The sequence below is a fragment of the Heterocephalus glaber genome, unplaced genomic scaffold, assembly GCF_053883595.1.
Source record: "Heterocephalus glaber isolate CG9 unplaced genomic scaffold, H.glaber_assembly_v1.0 deba00001569, whole genome shotgun sequence".
Lineage (NCBI taxonomy): Eukaryota > Metazoa > Chordata > Mammalia > Rodentia > Bathyergidae > Heterocephalus > Heterocephalus glaber.
The window spans coordinates 2403030-2421659 of record NW_028258354.1 but is presented as its reverse complement, the minus strand read 5'-3'; the positions used below and the strand labels follow the sequence as shown (position 1 = coordinate 2421659).

The 18630-nt window shown below is 39.5% G+C and overlaps 1 protein-coding gene across 6 annotated transcripts in view; it reads right to left on the bottom strand.

Moving 5' to 3' along the window:
• Window positions 1-12207, bottom strand: part of Rbms2 (RNA binding motif single stranded interacting protein 2) — a 77244-nt gene extending 65037 nt beyond the window's left edge. For 2 of the 6 annotated variants that reach the window (XM_013078269.3, XM_004861284.3), the window contains exon 1: window positions 10474-10768. In XM_013078269.3, coding sequence (XP_012933723.1) covers window positions 10474-10539 — 66 coding nt within the window. In that variant the 5' untranslated portion in view covers window positions 10540-10768. Of the gene's footprint in view, window positions 1-1925; window positions 2091-3726; window positions 3824-5383; window positions 5464-10473; window positions 10769-11591; window positions 11655-11912 lie in introns of those variants that run through there. The other 4 variants (XM_087192161.1, XM_021241464.2, XM_087192163.1 and 1 more) reach the window with 4 other exon arrangements.
• Window positions 12208-18630: the final 6423 nt, after the last annotated feature.

Below are 18630 nucleotides of genomic sequence, written 5' to 3'. Positions count from 1 at the left end.
GTCAGTTTTTGCTGAGTGGGGAGGAAGAGAGCAGGCAGGAGATCTGTTTTAAATATGTTAACCTTAAAATATCTAAATGGAGATGTCAGGCTGGAGATTTAGCTCAGTGGCACTGTGCCTGCTTCGGAAGCAGAAGGTCATGAGTTCGATCCCCAGTACCAATAAATAAATAAATAAATAAATGGAGATGTCAAGTGTGATGTCAGATAGATGACCAAACTGGAAATAAAATTCTAAAGTTGCCACCATACAGTTGACATTCCAAACTATCAGACAGGATAATAAAATTATGGAGAAAGAAGTATAGACAGAGAAAAGGTATAAGGACTAAGCCTTGGGTTACTACAGGGTTTAGAGGTCAGAAAAATAAGGAGGAATACTTTAAAAATTTTACAGGGTCTCACTAAGTTGCCCAGACTACGTGTTCCCCCTTCTTCAAGGTCCTACTGCCTCCCACATTGCCACACTAGCGACCAAGCTTCTAACACAGGAACCTATGGGAAATATACCACAGCAGCAGGAGAATGGATAAATTATGGTATATTTACAAAGTGAAATATTGGGCTGGGGATTTAGCTCAGTGGTTCCGCTGCCTGCCTCGCAAGTGCAAGGGTCTGAGTTCGATCCCTGGTACCAAAAAAACCCAAAGTGAAATATTATATTTTACTGAAAAGCAACTAAACCACAATTATGCACAACATGAATGAATCATAAAATGTAATGCTGAAGGTGTGTGGAGGGGGCAGAATCCAGAAGAGTATCTACTGCAATAAGAGAGCTCAGTGATAGAGAGCTTCCCTCAGATATGCAAGGCCATAGGTTCAATCCTCAATACTGTTTAAAAAAAATGCCAGGCATGGTGGTGCATGCCTGTAATAGAAGCACTTGGGAAGCTGAGGCAGGAGGATCATCATGAGATTGAGGCCAGCCTGCACTACAAAGTGAGACTTTGTCTCAAAAAATAAATAAATAAAATAAATGAAAACAAAACAAAAAGACAACCTGACAGTGGTAATAGATTTGACATTAAAATCCCATCTGAGCCCCTATAAGCAGTGTGATTATTAAACTTCCTGCAACTAATTTTTCATCTATAAAATGGGGATAATAATGAAGTTATTATAAGAATTAAATGAAAATTTTACATATATATATATATATATATATAGTGTGTGTGTGTGTGTGTGTGTGTCTGTGTACCGGGGATCAAACTCTGGACCTTGTGTTTCCAAGGCAGGCGCCGGAACCACTGAGCTAAATCCCCGGCCCTGATAATTTAATATATTTTAAAAGAATTAAGTGAAATAATACATAACTACATGTTTTATGTGAATAACTACATTTATAGTTTTTTTGTTTGTTTGCTTTTGTTTTTTTGAGGGTCTCACTATGTAACCCAGGCTGACCTCCAACTCATAATGCCTCAGACTCTGGAGAGCTAGGATTATAGGCACATGCCACACTACGCCTAGCTATATTTATAGTTATATAAAGCAGTTAGAACAATGAAAACAGGTGAATTAAACATGACCGTCTGTTTGTGATAGGGTCTCACTGTGTAGCCCAGGTTGGCCTTGAACTCATAGCAAGCCTGGTCCCTCAGCCTCCCAAATGTGGGGATTAGAGGATTACAGGCACATGCCACCAACCCAGACTTAAACATGACTTTAAAATTATGTTTTTAAAAAACAATCGAATGATAAATACAAAATGTAGGATAGTGATTACCTCATGGAAGGGGGCAATAGATGGGATGGAGAGAAACTCATAACTATGTGTAATTTAAAAGGGATAATTCTAGTACTTTGGTTGGAACATGAGTTCACAGATGTTCATCTTATGCTTTATAACTAAGCATAATAATAATCTTTATTAAATAATATATTAAAATAATAGAAAAAAAACTAGGAAGAGCAAGTACATACAACTTTGTTTTTCGTTTTTTTGGATACAGGCTCTTGTTATGTAGTCCAGGCTGGCCTTGAAATATCAATCCTCTCGTGGCAGCCTCCCAAGGGCTGGGATTACAAACATGTGCCACCTTGCCCAGCTTACAACTTTTGAATAAACAACTCTTTCAAGATATTTGACTGTAAAGGAAAGAAGAGAAATGGGACAGTTGCCAGTGGAAGAACTGGTATCCAGAGTAAGTTTTGAGGTTAGAGATGCAGCTCAGTAGTACAGTACTTGCTTAGCATGTGCCAAGGCCCTGGGTTCAATCCCCAGCAACGCAAAAAAGAAAATAAAAGTTTTGTTTTCTTTGATAAGAGAAATAATAGTTTACATGCTGATATGCCATTATTATAAACATTACCAATGACAAAACTACATTTATTTATTTACTTAGAATTAATTTTTTTTTGGCACCAGGGATCGAACTTGGGAGCTTGTGCTTGGGAGGCAGGCGGCAGCACCACTGAGCTAAATCCTCGGTGCAAAAAACTACACTTAAATTCAGATCTATCATAAATAAAGACTAAATGGTATAATAGATAATACGAAATAAGAAGAAAAGGGGCAAAGGGGAAGGGGAAATGTGAGGGGTAGGGGAAAGGAAAGAAAGGAATGGAATTAATAAAAGAAAAGGAAAAAATGGAAAAAAGTCTTTGTAAATAGGGAGGGATGGAGGGGTTGAAGGAAGGGCAGGGGAAGGGGGAAAAATAAGAACCAAGAGAGATTATGTAAAGGTGCAAATTTCCAAAGATGAATGCCATTATATTGTATACCTAAAATGTACCAATAAAATAAAATTTTTTAAAAATTCATACCTATCTTACTCCATATTTTCAGGAATTATAAAGAATACAATGTTGCTTTCCTTTCTTAACCTTGATTTAGACTTTAATGTTAATCATATTTATTAGGTTTATTTATTTATTTGTACAGTACTGGGGATTAAACCCAACACTTTACACTAAACTACATCTCCAGCCCTTTTAATTTTTCTTTTATTTATTTATTTATTTATTTATTTATTTATTGGTACTGGGCATCCAACTCCAGACCTTGCACTTGTGAGGCAGGTTGTGGCACCAATGAGCTCAACACCCAGCCCTTAATTTTTATTTTGAGACAAAGTGTCACTCAGTCACTAAGTTGCCCAGGTTGAGCTTGAACTAGCAATCTTCCTGCTTAGCCTCCAGAGTGCTAGAATTATAGGCACGAGCCACAACACCCAGCTTTGTATTATTTGAGTATCTACTAGACAAGTTTACAGTGCTATTTTAGCTATTTTGGAAGATAATAAACTGAATAACACTGTCTCTACCCTTACAGAGACTTTACACTCCAGTAATGAAGGTAAGACGATTAATAATTTGATTCTAGTACAACACAAAATTATACAAACACTATAAAGATGTACAAAACATAGGAGTTCAGAAAATAAGTCCTCTTTGGGACTGGGAAATGGAGAGATTAGGGGAATTTTTTTTCAGTACTGGGGATTAAATCTAGGACCTTCACACTGAGCTATAGCCCAGTTCTTTATTTTTACACAGGGTTTTGTTAAGTTGCCTAAACTGGGCTCTGGCTGGGGAGATCATTCTGCCTCAGCCTCCCAGGTATGCACCATCATGTCCAGTTTGACTGCAGGCACCATGAATTCTTTTTTTTTCTTCTTCTGCATACTGGAGTTGAACTACTGTGCTAACCTCCCCAGCCCTTTTATTATTTTGAGATAAGTAGCTAAGTTGCACAGGCTGGTTTAACTTTCAATCCTCCTACCTCAGTCTCCCAGAGTGCTGGGATCATAGTGGGGCCACCATGCTAGGAAGTACTGTTGAGTTCTTGAAAGGCCACAGTTATGCCTTAGCCCCAGGGCCTGCGAGGAATGTTGAAGAGTGAATTAACAGAAAGGCTGTTCCAGAAGCAAGCAACAACAAAAAGATCAGGGAACTGGAGGGGGTGTGAATATATATTTTGAAAATAAGAATCAGGTGAGTGGTTATGATTCTCTTTGCATTCAGCTACCATATCTCCTACCTTTTAAAAAAGTGTCTCAGGGGGCCGGGGATTTAGCTCAGTGGTTTTGCCGCCTGCTATGCAAGCGGAAGGACCGGAGTTTGATCCCCCGTACCAAAAAAAAAAAGTGTCTCAGGGCTGGGGATGTAGATCAGTGATAGAGTGCTTACCTACCATACCAAAAAAAAAAAGACCATTCCAGCCATCCCCAATTTTTTTTTTTTCAGTACCAGGGATTGAACTCAGGACCTTGAGCCTGCCGGGCAGGCACAGCACCACTGATTAAATCCCAGCCCTATCCCAGCTTTTATCTCAATCTTCTTCCAGCTTTTATCTCATTTTTCTGTTCCCCCATCTTTTTTTATGACAACTTTACTGATTTTAGTATATGTGCTGCCAAAGTAAGCACATAACAACTTTACTGAGACATAATTCGTACCATGCAATCCATTCATGCAAAGTATAAATTCAATGAAATTTAAATCACAAAGTTGACCAACCATAACCACAGTCAATTTTAGAACATTTTCATTACTCCGAAAAGAAACTCAATATTCATTACCAGTTACTCCCCTCTTCTCCCCAACCTTTTCCCCTATCCGTGCCCTAGGCAACCATTAATCTAATTTCTGTCTATATAGCTTTGCCTGTTCTGGGCATTTTATATAAGTAGAATCAATATAATATGCAGTTTTTTATGATCAGCTTCTTTCACTATTATAAAGTTTTATTTTTGTTTTTGTTTTGCCATATTGAGGCTCCAACCCTGGGCCTCATACATGGTAGGCAAGTGCTCTACCACTGAGCTACATCCCCAGCCCTAGGATATTTTCAAAGTTCATTCATTTTGTAGCATATCTCAGTACTGTACTCAATTTCTTTTTACTGTTGATAATATCCCTCTATATTTTATTTCTCCAATCATTAGTTAATAGAAATTTAGTTTGTTTCCACTTTGGAGTTGCAATGAATGAAGCTGCTATGAATATTCATGTGCAGATTTTTGTGTGGACATATGCTTTCATTTCTCCTTGGTGTATATCTAAGAGTAGAATCCCTGGGTCCATGTAACTTTTTGAGGAACTGCCAAACTGTTTTCTGAAGCAGCTGTACCATTTTTCATTGCCACTAGCAGTGTTTGAGAGTTCCAATTACCTTTTTTTTTTTTTTTACTATAGCCATCTTAGTGGGTCTGAAGTGGGAACTCATTGGGTTTTTGATTTGCATTTCCTTAGCCGCTAATGATGTTAAGTATTTTTTCATTGCCCTATGGAATCCTTTGGAGAAATATCTACTCAGATTAGATCTTTTCCCTATTTTTATTTTTATTTTCGCCCTATTTTAAAATTTGGGTTCTGTTCTTCATCTTAACTGAAGTTCTCAGTAGATTAGCCTCTACAAGTCATCTGTACTTTCTTACCTTCTTTTACTCATCAAGCTATTCCAATCTCATTTTTGCTACCTACTCCTCTGAAACTGCTTGTCAAAATCATCAACTGCCTAGGAGAAAGGAAAGAAGGGAATGGAATTAATAGGAGAAAATGAAAAAATGGAAACAAAGTCTTTGCAAATAGGGAGGGATGGAGGGGTTGAAGGGAGGGGAGGGGAAGGGGGAAGAATAAGAACCAAGAGAGATTATGTAAAGGTGCACATTTCCAAAGATGAATAATCATTGTATTGTATACCTAAAATGTATCAATAAAATAATATTTTTTAAAAATCATCAACTACCTATATACTAACAAAATCAATGGCTATTCTTCAGTCATCATCTTTCAGCATATAATTTTATGGTTTGCACATTTCACTTTTAATTCCAAATAATACTTATTCTAATTATTGTACCTTGTCCTGTTTTACCCTGTCCTGTTTTTTTTTTAATTTGTTTTGTTTTGTTTTCTGTTTTATTGAACATTTTCCTATGAAATGAGAAATGTAGCTGGGCATGGTGGTTCATGCCTGCAATCCCAGTAATCCGAGAGGCTGAGGCAGGAGGATCATTGCAGGATCAAGGCCAGCCTGGGGTACATAGTGAGTTCAAGGCCAGCTTGAGCTACATGGCAAGACCCTGTCTCAAAAAAAAGGTAAGCCAACAAACAGACTATCCAGAGAAATGCAGTTTATACAACTGGTGAGCAGAGTAAATATAATGGAATCAACAGGAAGTAAAATGGGGAAGATAAGGAAATGCTGGCTAGACAGTGGGTTTGGGGCTAGGGATTTAGATATTCTCAGCAGATAATACATAGTCATTAAAGTTTTTATACAACAAATAATCTGTGCTAGGCCTCTAGACTGCTGAAAGATGGTTCTGCAGCAGGTATAAAATTATGTGTGGGCAAGGGGTAAGCATTAGAAAAACAGGAGGCAATGACACTATGTGGGATGCTTATTATAGTAGTAAAGACAGGCTGGGTTCAGTGTCACACTTGCATAATCCCAGCTACTCAGAAGGCTGAGGCAGGAAGATGGAAAGTTTGAGGGCAGCATGGGCAAATGAGTGAGACCCTGTCTCAAATTTTAAAAATTAAAGGGCTGGGCATGTAGCCCAATGGTAGAGTGCCAGTACTAGGGGGAAAAAAACCCTAAAATATAGTCAAAATTGGGAACATAAAATAGTGTTGTACTGCTGAAAATGGAAAGGTGGGATCAATGTTAATATATTATCACTAAACTTCAACCATTTGAGTTAACTTCTTACGAATAACAGAACTAAGTGCTATTCTAAACTGTGGATGGTGGTCCATGACTCTAGTCCCAGCTACTCAGGAAGCTGAGGCAAGAGGATCCCTTGAGTTTGGGAATTCAAGGCCAGCCTGGGCAACATAGTGGGATCTCATCTAAAAAAAAAAAAAAAAAAATGCTGCCCCAGGAAGAGATTTTAGACTTAAATGTTCTTAGTATTCAGTTTACATCAGATTTGCTGGAAGCTAGATAGCGTAATAAATATAGAGAGAAAATTCTCTCATATGTATGAATGATTATAGTGTTATCTCCTACACTCTTCTTTCCTAAGTAAACACTTTTGACAATCTTAGGTAACTGAAGCTTCTCAAAGAGTGAGGATCTGGAGGTACCTATTGGTCAGTCCTACTTTCATCACTGCCTCCAGCCCCCACACAGGCCTTCAATATATTAACGGCAAGAAAAAATGGAAATCTATGCAAAATAGGTGGGAAAGACAAACTCTCCCAAGTTAAACTCAGCCCCTTTTCTTTTTTCCAAAGGAAATGGTTGTTGATGCTATGAGGAGTTAAAACTGTAATAACACATGCCAGGGAGATGATGTCAGGGGAGGCATGGGAAGGCCCTTTCCAAGCATGAAATTCCTTTTTAGTCCCAAACGTTTCCTCTTTCAGTCTTACCTACACTCCAATCTCACTACGGAGGCAATTCCTCCAAACATTTCAGAAACAGAGTTGAGACCATAGAACTAATCTTTCTGCTTCAGCCTTTTTATTAACCAAGAGTAACTGAAGGCCATTAGAACTAAGGTTTTTTAGAAGTACATTAAATTATTGTGCAGAATTCCTTTTTCAAACCCACATTTCCCTCTTCTGTAACTATTTTAATTCCAAAGAAGTGAATGGAAATTTAACACTACATCCCAAGGAAGAATCTGTCTTTATTAGGCATTATACATTTGTTGACTGCATTCCTATATTTATCACCAGCCAAAAAGTGAAATAGAAAACTAGGATCATCATAAACTTCTCAGGAAGCATCTTTCCCCAGACATGAAGTATATAAGTATGTTTCAAAGTTAGGGCCGGGGATTTAGCTCAGTGGTTTCACTGCCTGCTGCGCAAGTTCAAGGACCCGAGTTCAATCTCCGGTACCAAAAAAAAAACAAATAACAAAGTGAAACACTCCTATTTTTTAAAGTCAACTAAATAAAATTAATATACTTTAATATAAGCAAGTCACAACAGTGGAGTACAGTTTTTCAAACAGATGTCACCAGCAATTATTTTTTATCCCACAAACTAGAGGTGATGACTACAGCCAACAGTAAATTTTGAAGTAAAAATTCTCTTTACTTAAAGAAAGCAGCAGATATTTATAAGTTGATTATGTTTTATTTTAGTTTCCCCCTAAGGGGAAAGATGATGCTGGGGATTGAATCTACAGTCCAGTACATACTAAGCCAGGGCTCTACCACTAAGCTACACCTCCAGCTCTATTTCCATTTTTTAAACATTTTGGACAGGTCCAAGAACTTTATTACATAGACTTATTGTGCTTGAGAAACTGAGATCTTTTCTTTTTCTGCGTGTGTGTGTGTGTGTGTGTGTGTGTGTGTTTGTTTCTAGGGACTGAACAGCGGCCTTCACACTGAGCTATTTCCCCAGCCCTTTTTATTTTTAATTTTAAAGCACAGTCTTGCTAAGTCAAGAAATTGCTGGGAGGCCGAAACTGAGATCACAATAGAAATGGTAAATTAGCTACTGTTAAAATTAAAACTCCATCTCGGCATTTTAAAAAAAGTTGTAAGGGCATATGTACAAAATTACTACTAGTCATTGTCCTTGAGGAGTGGGATCTGAGTAAAGAACTACAGAACACAAAGGGAATTTCATTTTCTAAACTTCTTTATGCTTAATTTAAAAACGGCTATGTCTTACATTTATCACTAAAAACTAACAGAAGTCATTTTAAAATTTTAGCCTTAGGTAAAAAAATGCACAAATTACATAAGTAATCACATTCAAAATACTCTTCTCCAGAGAAACAAATATATTAAGTCCTATATGTCAATGTCAAGACAAAGAACACTGCGATAATGCATTTGTTTAAATACACCCAACATTCACAGCCTCTGTGTACACATGGGGGTCACATACACAACCACAGAGTGATGCATATACACAGCATCCTGAGATGTAACACTGACCTGTAAGAACCCAAAGAATTCTTAATATGTACTTATATATCTACTTCCTCTCCTACCCTACCTACTGCTCCCAGTGTTTCCAGAATTGCTTCTCAAACCTTACAAGTTATGAGGAAAAGATATGAGATTTGAATCCAAATCTATAGCCACACCATTCATCTGATACCACACTAGATTTAGAAGTTGGTTAAATGTTTCCCATACTGAGAGAGGAGAGGGAGTAGAAAGCTGAGAAAAGAGACTTTTAGGTATCTTCAAATATATGAAACCCCAAAATAGGGAAAAATTAATTTGGGGGATTCATTTTACTTTATTTTAATGGGTTCTGGGTGACCTGAGAAAGCTGGAGGGAAACAATAAGGAAGGGAACCTATATGGTGCAGTACTACCTAGATTTGAAGAGTAAAGAGAGATCAAATAGTCCTCTTTCAAATATACATACATAATATATAATGTAATAATATATACATTATATTTAATGGGGATATTAGTGTAAGTACATATATACATATATTAATAACCAACAAATATATATGAATCTTTAGTTCTTAAGGCTATAGAATGAATAGCACACAAGCTAACATCCATAAACTAACACTAGTGTTGTGGGTCTATACACATTCACCCACTGCCCTGGTCAGATGCTTGTACTTAAATCTACCTGTAATGGTCTCTTTAGGTACACGGGAAAGTGGCAGGACTCTTTCCCTACCCTCTAACATTCCATTACATAAGCAAAAAGTCCCTAAATATCTGTAACATGTTTTTTCTTCAAAGAACAGCTACAATATCCAGAGAGTGAATAGAGTCCTCATGCTACAGCACGAAGTTCTCCTTCATCGGGATTGTGTGTCCTGAAATGCCAAAAATCTTCCACAGATAACCCTCAGTGAATGGGGACAGGACTGTCCATCTCTCCGTAGACTGTCTATGTGCCCCACCATAGTACAACTCTCTGGCAGCCATGGGTTAGTCAGGAAGACTCCAAGGATCCCTGCTAAGCCTGGCTGTCTGCAGAGCTCCAAGTATCAGCTCAACTCAAGACCCAAAGAACCACAAAGCTTTCTGCCTTAACCCCAAGTGTGTCATCTCTCAAGGCTAGACAGGGTGTGCTCAGTCCTGAAGAGCACACCCAGGTCTTGAGGATCTGCGAGCTTTCACTGACTCCCTGTGATTTCAGCTATCTGGTGGTTGGTGGTATGGATAGGAAGGAAGGAAGGGTATGGAAGAATGCAAGCAGTTAATGAAAAAGACAAAATAACCTTTGGGGGTGGGCCAGGAGACAGGGTCAGAGATGATATACTATCCCCATGGAGATCAGTACATCAGCAGGAAGTCTAACTAACTTCATTTCAAAGGATAACAAACTCAAGTTTGATTTGTTTTTAATTCCCCTGCTTTCTCCAGCCTCACAAAAGGAGACTGTAAATTCCTTTAACTCCACAACCAGGTGAGAGAAAGCACCAAAAGAAGTGGTGAAAAGGGAGACTGCACTGAGACAGGAGGAAGAGAGAGGAATCTGGTTCCCCTCTTAAAGGAGAATTTGAAAACCAAGGGCACTCCCGGATCCCCAGAAAAGGAAGTAGCTGGATTCCCCCAAAAGCGCGTTTCTCTACCTTCTTGTTGTTCTTGTTATAGCCAAAAGTCGAAATCCCAGGCCTGGAAGTCACTGATAGCAGCATTTTCTCTTTAATGTTAGGAAGCTGAGAGAGAGGAGAGGGAGAAGGAAAGGGAGGGGGAAAGAGGAAGGGAGAGGGAGAGAGGGAGAAAGGGAGGGAGGAAAAGAGGGAGGGAGGGGAGAGGAGAGAGGGAGAAAGGAGCAGGAGAGAGAGAGACGGGAGGGGGCCTGTGGGTAAGAATGAGCTGGGGCAGCTCCTCTACGTCACTGAGAAGTTAACCCAGAGTCTGAACGGCTCAAAGAGGCACCTCCACTGGGTCCTAATGCCCGAGGTTTTGTTCGTTTTCCATAGGCTCAGTAGTTACAGCTAGAAAGAAGAGTTCTTAGGTCTAACCCTTTTCAAACTCATATCCTTTCTTCTATGAACAAGTTCTGATTCTCATGAGAAAAATAATGAAGTTTTACCTCTTCCCTTAGATCTCAGCTATAACATTTCAAGTTTATATTAAAGGGACCACTGAAACACTGCTTTAAAGAGGATATGAAGAAAGCCATTCTGAGGTAGAGTGTGTAAAATGAGCTCAAGGCTTCCCTATTTTATATTTAGGGTATGAATACACACACACACACACACACACACACACACAAACTGAACCTGAACCCAGAGCTGCCTTTGCACTGAGGTATATCCACAGCCCTTCAAAATTTTGAGACAAGACTTCACTGTTACCCAAGCTGGGCTCGAACTTGGGATCCTCCTGCTTCTGCCTCTCAGAGTACTGGAATTACAGGTATGTGCCACTATCACAGCTTATTAGGTGGTCCTAATGAACTAAAAAGTAACAGAAGGCACCAAAGAACAGAGAAAATAAAAGAGTATAGGAAATAACTAATTTCAGATCCTCAGCTATCTTTCTCCCAGGTCACACTGATGTCTGGCACTCCTATTCCAGATGCTTCCAGGAAGGAGTTTATGCTTAACAAGGCATTATTAGACTACAAGGGACCTCAGGCCTACGATTTCTTTAAAAGTTGGAAGCTTTGTTATTTGACTCTTTATTCTACTATTTCCCAGTTTTCAAGATCCATAAAGCTGAAACAAGTATAGAAACTCACCAAACCTGGAATTTATGTCCAAACTGAGGTTCGAAGAATTGAGATGTCTGCTTCAAGTTGTCTCTGAGATGGGGGGGAAAAAAAAAAAAAAAAAAAATATATATATATATATATGTATGTATGTTTGAAAAGCACATGCTTCACAGAGAAAAAAAAACACATAAAATTCCTTAGAAAAAACATAATTTAAGAATCAAGAAGGGCTGAGGGATTTAGCTCAGTGGTTCTGGTGCCTGCCTCGAAAGCGCGAGGTCCTGAGTTCGATCCCCGGTACCCAAAAAAAAAGAATCAAGAACCCAACGTCATAACAACAACACTCACCTCTAGTAGTTATAAAGAAATGCCCTTGAAGGAGTATCTTAGTAAGAAAAGAAACTTGCAGAAAACCAAAACCTTAAGAATGATACCCAGAAACCCTGCTCCTACAAGTGGAACAGGGATATAGTATGAGAAATTGCAAATCCCTTCATAAGGTCATCTTGCTGCCATCACAAGTATTCTCCAGACAAAAATTAACCCTGGCTGCTTTGTATAAGCATGAAGCCCACACCCTCCCTCAAATGAAGTCCTGGGCTCTAGTCTGGTTTTCCTGCCTCTTTTTTGCTATGATAATGCAACAGACGGTGCTCGAATTCTGCAGAGTAAATACGCATGTACACAGCCACCCCCAATCTCTAACTTTCATTTCCAATGGGACAGGAAGTGCCTGCTCAGCTCAAGGGACACAGGAAGGGTGGGAATCGCAACTGAGATTGGAAACAGTAGCCAAATACAGTAAATAAATAAATAACAGTATCTCTCAGTAGTGCCATTTTTTTTCTAAAAGTCCCTTTTCTGTCTTTGGGGGACTTTCATTCATTACATACCAATTTGTCCTTGGTTAATGTCTTCTTTCTTGGCCTAACAATCTCATGCAGAAACCTTACTCTGGAAGGTCTGATTCATAAGGGCAGTCTAACATAATTTTTTAAAAATTCAAATATGTCATTTTTCTAGCATGTGTGAGGCCCCAGGTTCAAGCACTACAAAAAAAAAATCTAATTTTTCTGACAGCTGAATATTTTTTAATAATGGTCATCCTAAAGAGGATGTGAAATGGTATCTTACTGTGGCTACTTGTTCTTATTTTCTGATAAATTGGCAATTTATAGCTGTCTATATTCCTGTAGTACAAAGTGATGTCATAATCCCAACTTCTCGGAGGCTGAGGCAAGAAGATTGCAAGTTTGAGCCCAGCCTGAGCAACATAACGCAACAGGTTTTTTTGAGACAGAGATTGGTTTGTAGTCCAGACTGCCCTTGAACTTGCTATGCAGCCCAGACTGTCCTCCCAATCCTCCTGCCTCAGCTTCCAAGTTCTGAGACATCAGGCTTCAAATACTTTTTATTTTGGGGGGTAAATATATCTGATATTTACTCTCTTAGTAATTCTGAAAATGTACCAAATACTACATGAACTATATTCACCATGTTGTGCAATAGTTCTTAAAAAACATTCTTATTCTTGAGATTTTGTACCATTTGACCATCATCTTCCTTTATCCTTCCCTCCTACCCTCTACAACTCCCACTCTATTCTGTTTCTATGAGTTTATTTTAGATGCCATCTATGAGAACATGTAGTATTTTTCTTTCAGTGTATAGATTATTTTACTTAGCACAGTGTTCTCCAAATCCATCCATATAGTTGCAAAATGACAAATATATATCAATCAAATTTCAATTCTTTTTAAATATAGAGGACTGAACCCAGGGCCTTTGCACTAAGCTACATCCCCAGCTTTTTTTTTTCAGACAGGGTCTTGTTAAATCACCCAGATTGGGCTCGAATTTGCAGTGCTCCTGCCTCAGCCTCTCAGGGTACTGGGATTACAGGTGTAAGCCACCAAGCCCTATTTATATCATATTTACTTTATCCATTCACTGTTGATAGCCGTTTTAGGTTGATTCCATAATTTGTTTATTGTGAATAGAGACACAATAAACACAAACGCAAACATCTCTTCAACAAACTGATCTTAAATTTTTGTTTTTGAGACAGAGTCTTGCTGAGTAGTTCAGGCTGTCTGTGAACTCCCTATGTGGCCCAGGATGGCCTCAAACTCACAGCAATCCTCCCGTCTCAACCTCCCAAGTGCTGAAATTATAGATGTGTGCCACTACCCATGCCCAGGAATTTTAAGTTGTTGTAATTTTTTAACAGAGCCAGGTAGGGTGGCACACGCCTGTGATCCCAGCACTGTAAGAGGCTGAGGCAAGAGGATCAAAAGTTCCAGCCCAGGGCTGGGGATTTAGATCAGTGGTGCTGCACCTGCCTGGCAAGTGGAAGGTCGTGATTTCAGTTTCCATACCAACAACAATAAAAAAAATTCTAGCCCAGCCTGGGCAATTTAGTGAGACCATGTCTAAAAAAATGGGGTTGTGTGGGTCAGGGAAAGTGGTTCATGTTTGTAATCTCAGCACTTGGGAGGCTGAGGCAGGAAGATGGTTGCAAATTTGAGGCCAGGCTGGGCTACATAGTGAGTTGGAGGCCACCCTGAACCACACAGCAAGACCCTGTCTCAAAAAAACAAACCGGGCCTGGGATTTAGCTCAGTGCTTTCGCCACCTGCTGCGCAAGCGAAAGGACCGAGTTCCATCCCTGGTACAAAAAAAAAACCAAACCAGGGGCCCAGGGATTTAGCTCAGTGGCACCACACCTGCCTCAAATGCCCAAGGTCCTGAGTTGGGGGGGGGGGGGACGGGACTGGGGATGTAGCTCAGAGATCAAAGACCCTGGCTTCAATCCCCAGTAACAACAACAACAAAATAAAGCAAATAAGTAAAATAAAATGTACCATAGTTTTACACCAGTACTGCCAAAAAAAAAAAAAAGTACATATTAATCGATATCACAATGTTTTGATATGTGTATACATTGTGTAATTTTTTTTTTTTTTTTGGCAGTATTGAGGATTTAATCCAGGGCCTTCCCACTGAGCTACATTCCAGGCCCTTTTTTTTTTGTACGGGGGATAGAACTCGGGACCTTGCACTTGGGCAAAACCACTGAGCTAAATACCCTACCTGCCTTGTTTTTTAAACAGGTTCTCACTAAACTTCCCAGGCTGCCCTCAAATTTACAATCCTCCAGCATCAGTCTCTTGAGTATCTGTGATTACAGGCCTGCACCACCATCCCCAGCTACACTATATAGTATTAATCAAGTTAAATCTTTCCTTAAATAAGCCAGGTGTGGTGGTGCATGCCTGTAATACCAGCCCTCGAGAAGCTAAGGCAGGAGGATCACTGCAAATTGGAGGCCATCCTAGGCTACATAATGAGATCAAGATCAGCCTGAACTACATAATGAAACCCTGTCTCAAAAAAAAAATCTATCCTTAAATATTTAATCATTTCTTTATAGTGAAAACATTCATAATCCTTTTTTTTGTTTTTTAAAGATATTGCCACAGGAGAGAGAAAGGGAACATAAAAAAAATGAAGATACGTTATGTACTGTATATGTACTAACTCCCCATGATGAGTGTATCACACATATATACTAATAAAAATTAAACCAATAGCATAACTCACAGAACGAGAGAAAACAATCCAAATTCATTTGGAAACAGAAGAGACCTAGGAGAGACCTAGAACAGCAAAAGCAATTCTGGGCAACAAAGGCAAGGCAGGGACATCACAATCCCCAACTTGAAGTTATACTACAAAGCTACAGTGATAAAAAGAGCAAAAAAAAAAAAAAAACAGACTCAAGGATCAGTGGAACAGAAGAGAGGATGCACAAACAACTCCAAACACACTCAGCCACCTCATCTTTGACAAGGGAGCCAAATACCTTTACTGGAAGAAAGACAGCCTCATTAATAAATGGTGCTAGCTGGGGATTTAGCTTAGTAGTTTTATCACCTGCTGCACAAGTGCAAGGACCTGAGTTCAATCCCCAGTACCAAAAACAAACAAACAAACAAACAATAAACAGTGCTGGGAAAACAGGCTTTCCACATCCTGAAAATTAAAACTAGATCCATACCTTTCACCATGCACTAAACTAAAATCAAAATGGATGGGCTGGGGATCTAGCTCAGTGGTTCCGCCACCTGCCTGGCAAGAGGAAGGACCCAAGTTCGATTTCCGGTACCAAAAAAAAAAAAAAAAAGGCTTGATCTGGGCTGGGGATTTAGCTCAGTGGTTTTGCTGCCTGCTGCCCAAGCACAAGGACCGGAGTTGCAAGGACCAGAGTTTGATCCCTGGTACCAAAAAAAAAAAGTCAAAATGGATCAAAGATCTAAATATTTGGTAATACATCTTTTGGGTTTTTTGGTACCAGGAATTGAACTGAGGACCTTGCACTTGCCAGGGAGTGCTGTGCCAATGAGCTAAATCCCCACCCCCACAGATCTAAATATTAAAACAGAGGGCCGGGAATTTAGCCCAGTGGTTCCACAGCTGCTTGCCTCACAAGCGGAAGGACCTGAGTTCAATCCCCGGTACAAATAAATAAATATTAAAACAGAAACACTTAATCTCCTGGAAGACAGAATAGGTAAAACTCTTAACTAGTTTTTTTTCTCTTTGAGATAGGGTCTCACTGTGTAGTCCAGGCTGACCTTGAACTCACAGCAATCCTCCTGCCTCAGCCTCCTTAGTGCTGGGATTACAGGTGTGCACTACCACATCCAGCAGAATAGGTTAAACTCTTAAAGACATAGGTGTAGGCAAGGACTTTATGAACAAAACCCCAATTGCATAGAAAATATTACAAAGAATCAATAATTGGGATTACATCATATTAAAAAGCTTTTATGCGCTGGAAATTTAGCTCAGTGATTATGCCACCAGCCTGCTAAACTCAAGGACCCAAGTTCGATCCCTGGTACCAAAAAAAAAAAAAATCTTTTACACACCAAAAGAAACTACCAACAGAGTGAAGAGACAACCCACAGAATGGGAAAAAATTTACCAACTATTCCTTAGACAGCTGGGCATGGTAGTGCACGCCTATAATCCCAGCACTCAGGAGGCTGAGGCAGGAGGATCTCCGAGAGTTCGAGGCCAGCCTGAACTGCATAGCAAGACCCTGTCTCACCCCCCCCATGAAGTTATTCCTCAAAAAATTATCTAGAATATATAAAGAACTCAAAAACAAATCAGACTCCCCCCAAATTTAAAGACCCAATACAAAAAATGGGCATCTGGAATGAATAGACACTTCTCAGATGGAGAAGTACAAGCACCATATAAATGTATGAAAAAATGTTGAACATCACTGGTCATTCGAGAGATGCAAATCAAGACGACACTGAGATTCTATCTCTCTCCTCATCTCACTCATCAAGAAATTGACCAATAACAAATGCTACTGAGGCTGTGGGGAAAAGGAACCCTTCCTGTTGGTGAGAGTGTAAATTGGTACAACCAATATGGAAATCGGTATAGAGAGTCCTCAAAAAACTAAAACTAGAAGTTCCATTTGATCCAGCTATTCCCCTTCTTGGTATCTTCCTGAAATAATTAAAAGCATTGATATGGGCGTGGTGGCACACACCTGTAATCCCAGCACTCAGGCTGAGGCAGGAGGAGCATCCTGAGTTCAAGGCCAGCCTGGGCTACATAGTGAATTTAGGAGCCAGGATGTGATGCTCATGGTGAAGATCAGAGCTCCCCTGATGAAAACAGCAGCCATTCCCAGCAACAGCAAGGCCCCGAGCTCCTCCGATGAGAACATCCTAGTTTGCATCAGGAAAACCATCCACAGCAAGTTTCTCCTAGAAAATCAACAGGCCAAGATCTTCCCCCTCCAGTCCTCCCTTTATGGCTATTGGTTAACAATCTTCAGGCGGATCCTCCACATCCAGACCACACTGATTCAGTTCAGCTGGGCATTACAACTTGACCATTAGTTAATCCACCACAGGCAGGTTTGGTTTTTTTGAGACAGGGTCTTGCTATATAGTCCAAGCTGGCCTTAAACTCACTAAGTAGCCCAAGATGGCCTCAAGCTCATGTCAATCCTTCTGCCTCAGCCTCCTGAATGTTGGGATTACAGGTGTGTGCCACCAAGCCCGGTGAAAACCATGGGTTTTAGAGAGAGGCAGACTCAAATTCAAATCCTAACACCACTGTTACCATTTATGTGACTTTAGACCAACTTACTTAACCTCTCTCTCACTCAGGTGAACATGGAGATAGTATATATTTTTTTAGCCTTTAGAAACACAAGTAAGTCAGAACTGGTCCAGTCCCATTTCTCAGGAGGTCAGTGACACACAGAATTACCCAGATGTCTAAACTTTACTTTTGTCATCTGTAAAATGGATTAGTGATCTATTATATATATTTATATATATATATATATATATATATATTTTTTTTTTTTTTTTTTGTACCAGGGATCGAACTCGGGTCCTTGCACTTGTGCAGCAGGCACCAAAACCACTGAGCTAAATCTCCGGCCCAATTTTCTATATTTCTAATACAGTAAGGTGCCCTGTACTTGGTAAACTCTCAGTAGCTAATGCTCCACCATGGGTGATTAATTACTCAGTACTGTCTCCTGGTATGTGCCCCTCTTGATATCATATAACCCAGATTTGAAGATCTGAAGTGAACATTTCCAAAACCTAGCATTTTAGTTACATTTAAAAAATTATACTAGAACTTCTGGGCATGGTGGCCCACACCTGTAATCCCAGCACTTGAGAGGCTGAGACAGGAAGATCACTGCCAGTTTGAGGCCAGTGTGGGCTACATAGTGAGTTCAAGCCCAGACTGAACTACAAAGAAAGACCCTGCCTCAAAAGAAAAATAAATAAATAGAAAGATTATATTATAATAAATAAATAGTAAAGTAAATAGATTATACCAGGACCAAGTAAACTACATACTTGGAAAGTATTATAAGATAAACTTGAGGGATCGCCCAACCCAATTTTTCCTCTCTTTCCCCACCCCAATCAGCAAACAACTTGATTATTCAGAAATTCTTTTCATAATTCCCAATCTCCTGTAAATTGGTGGAATGTCTCTTATCTTAAAA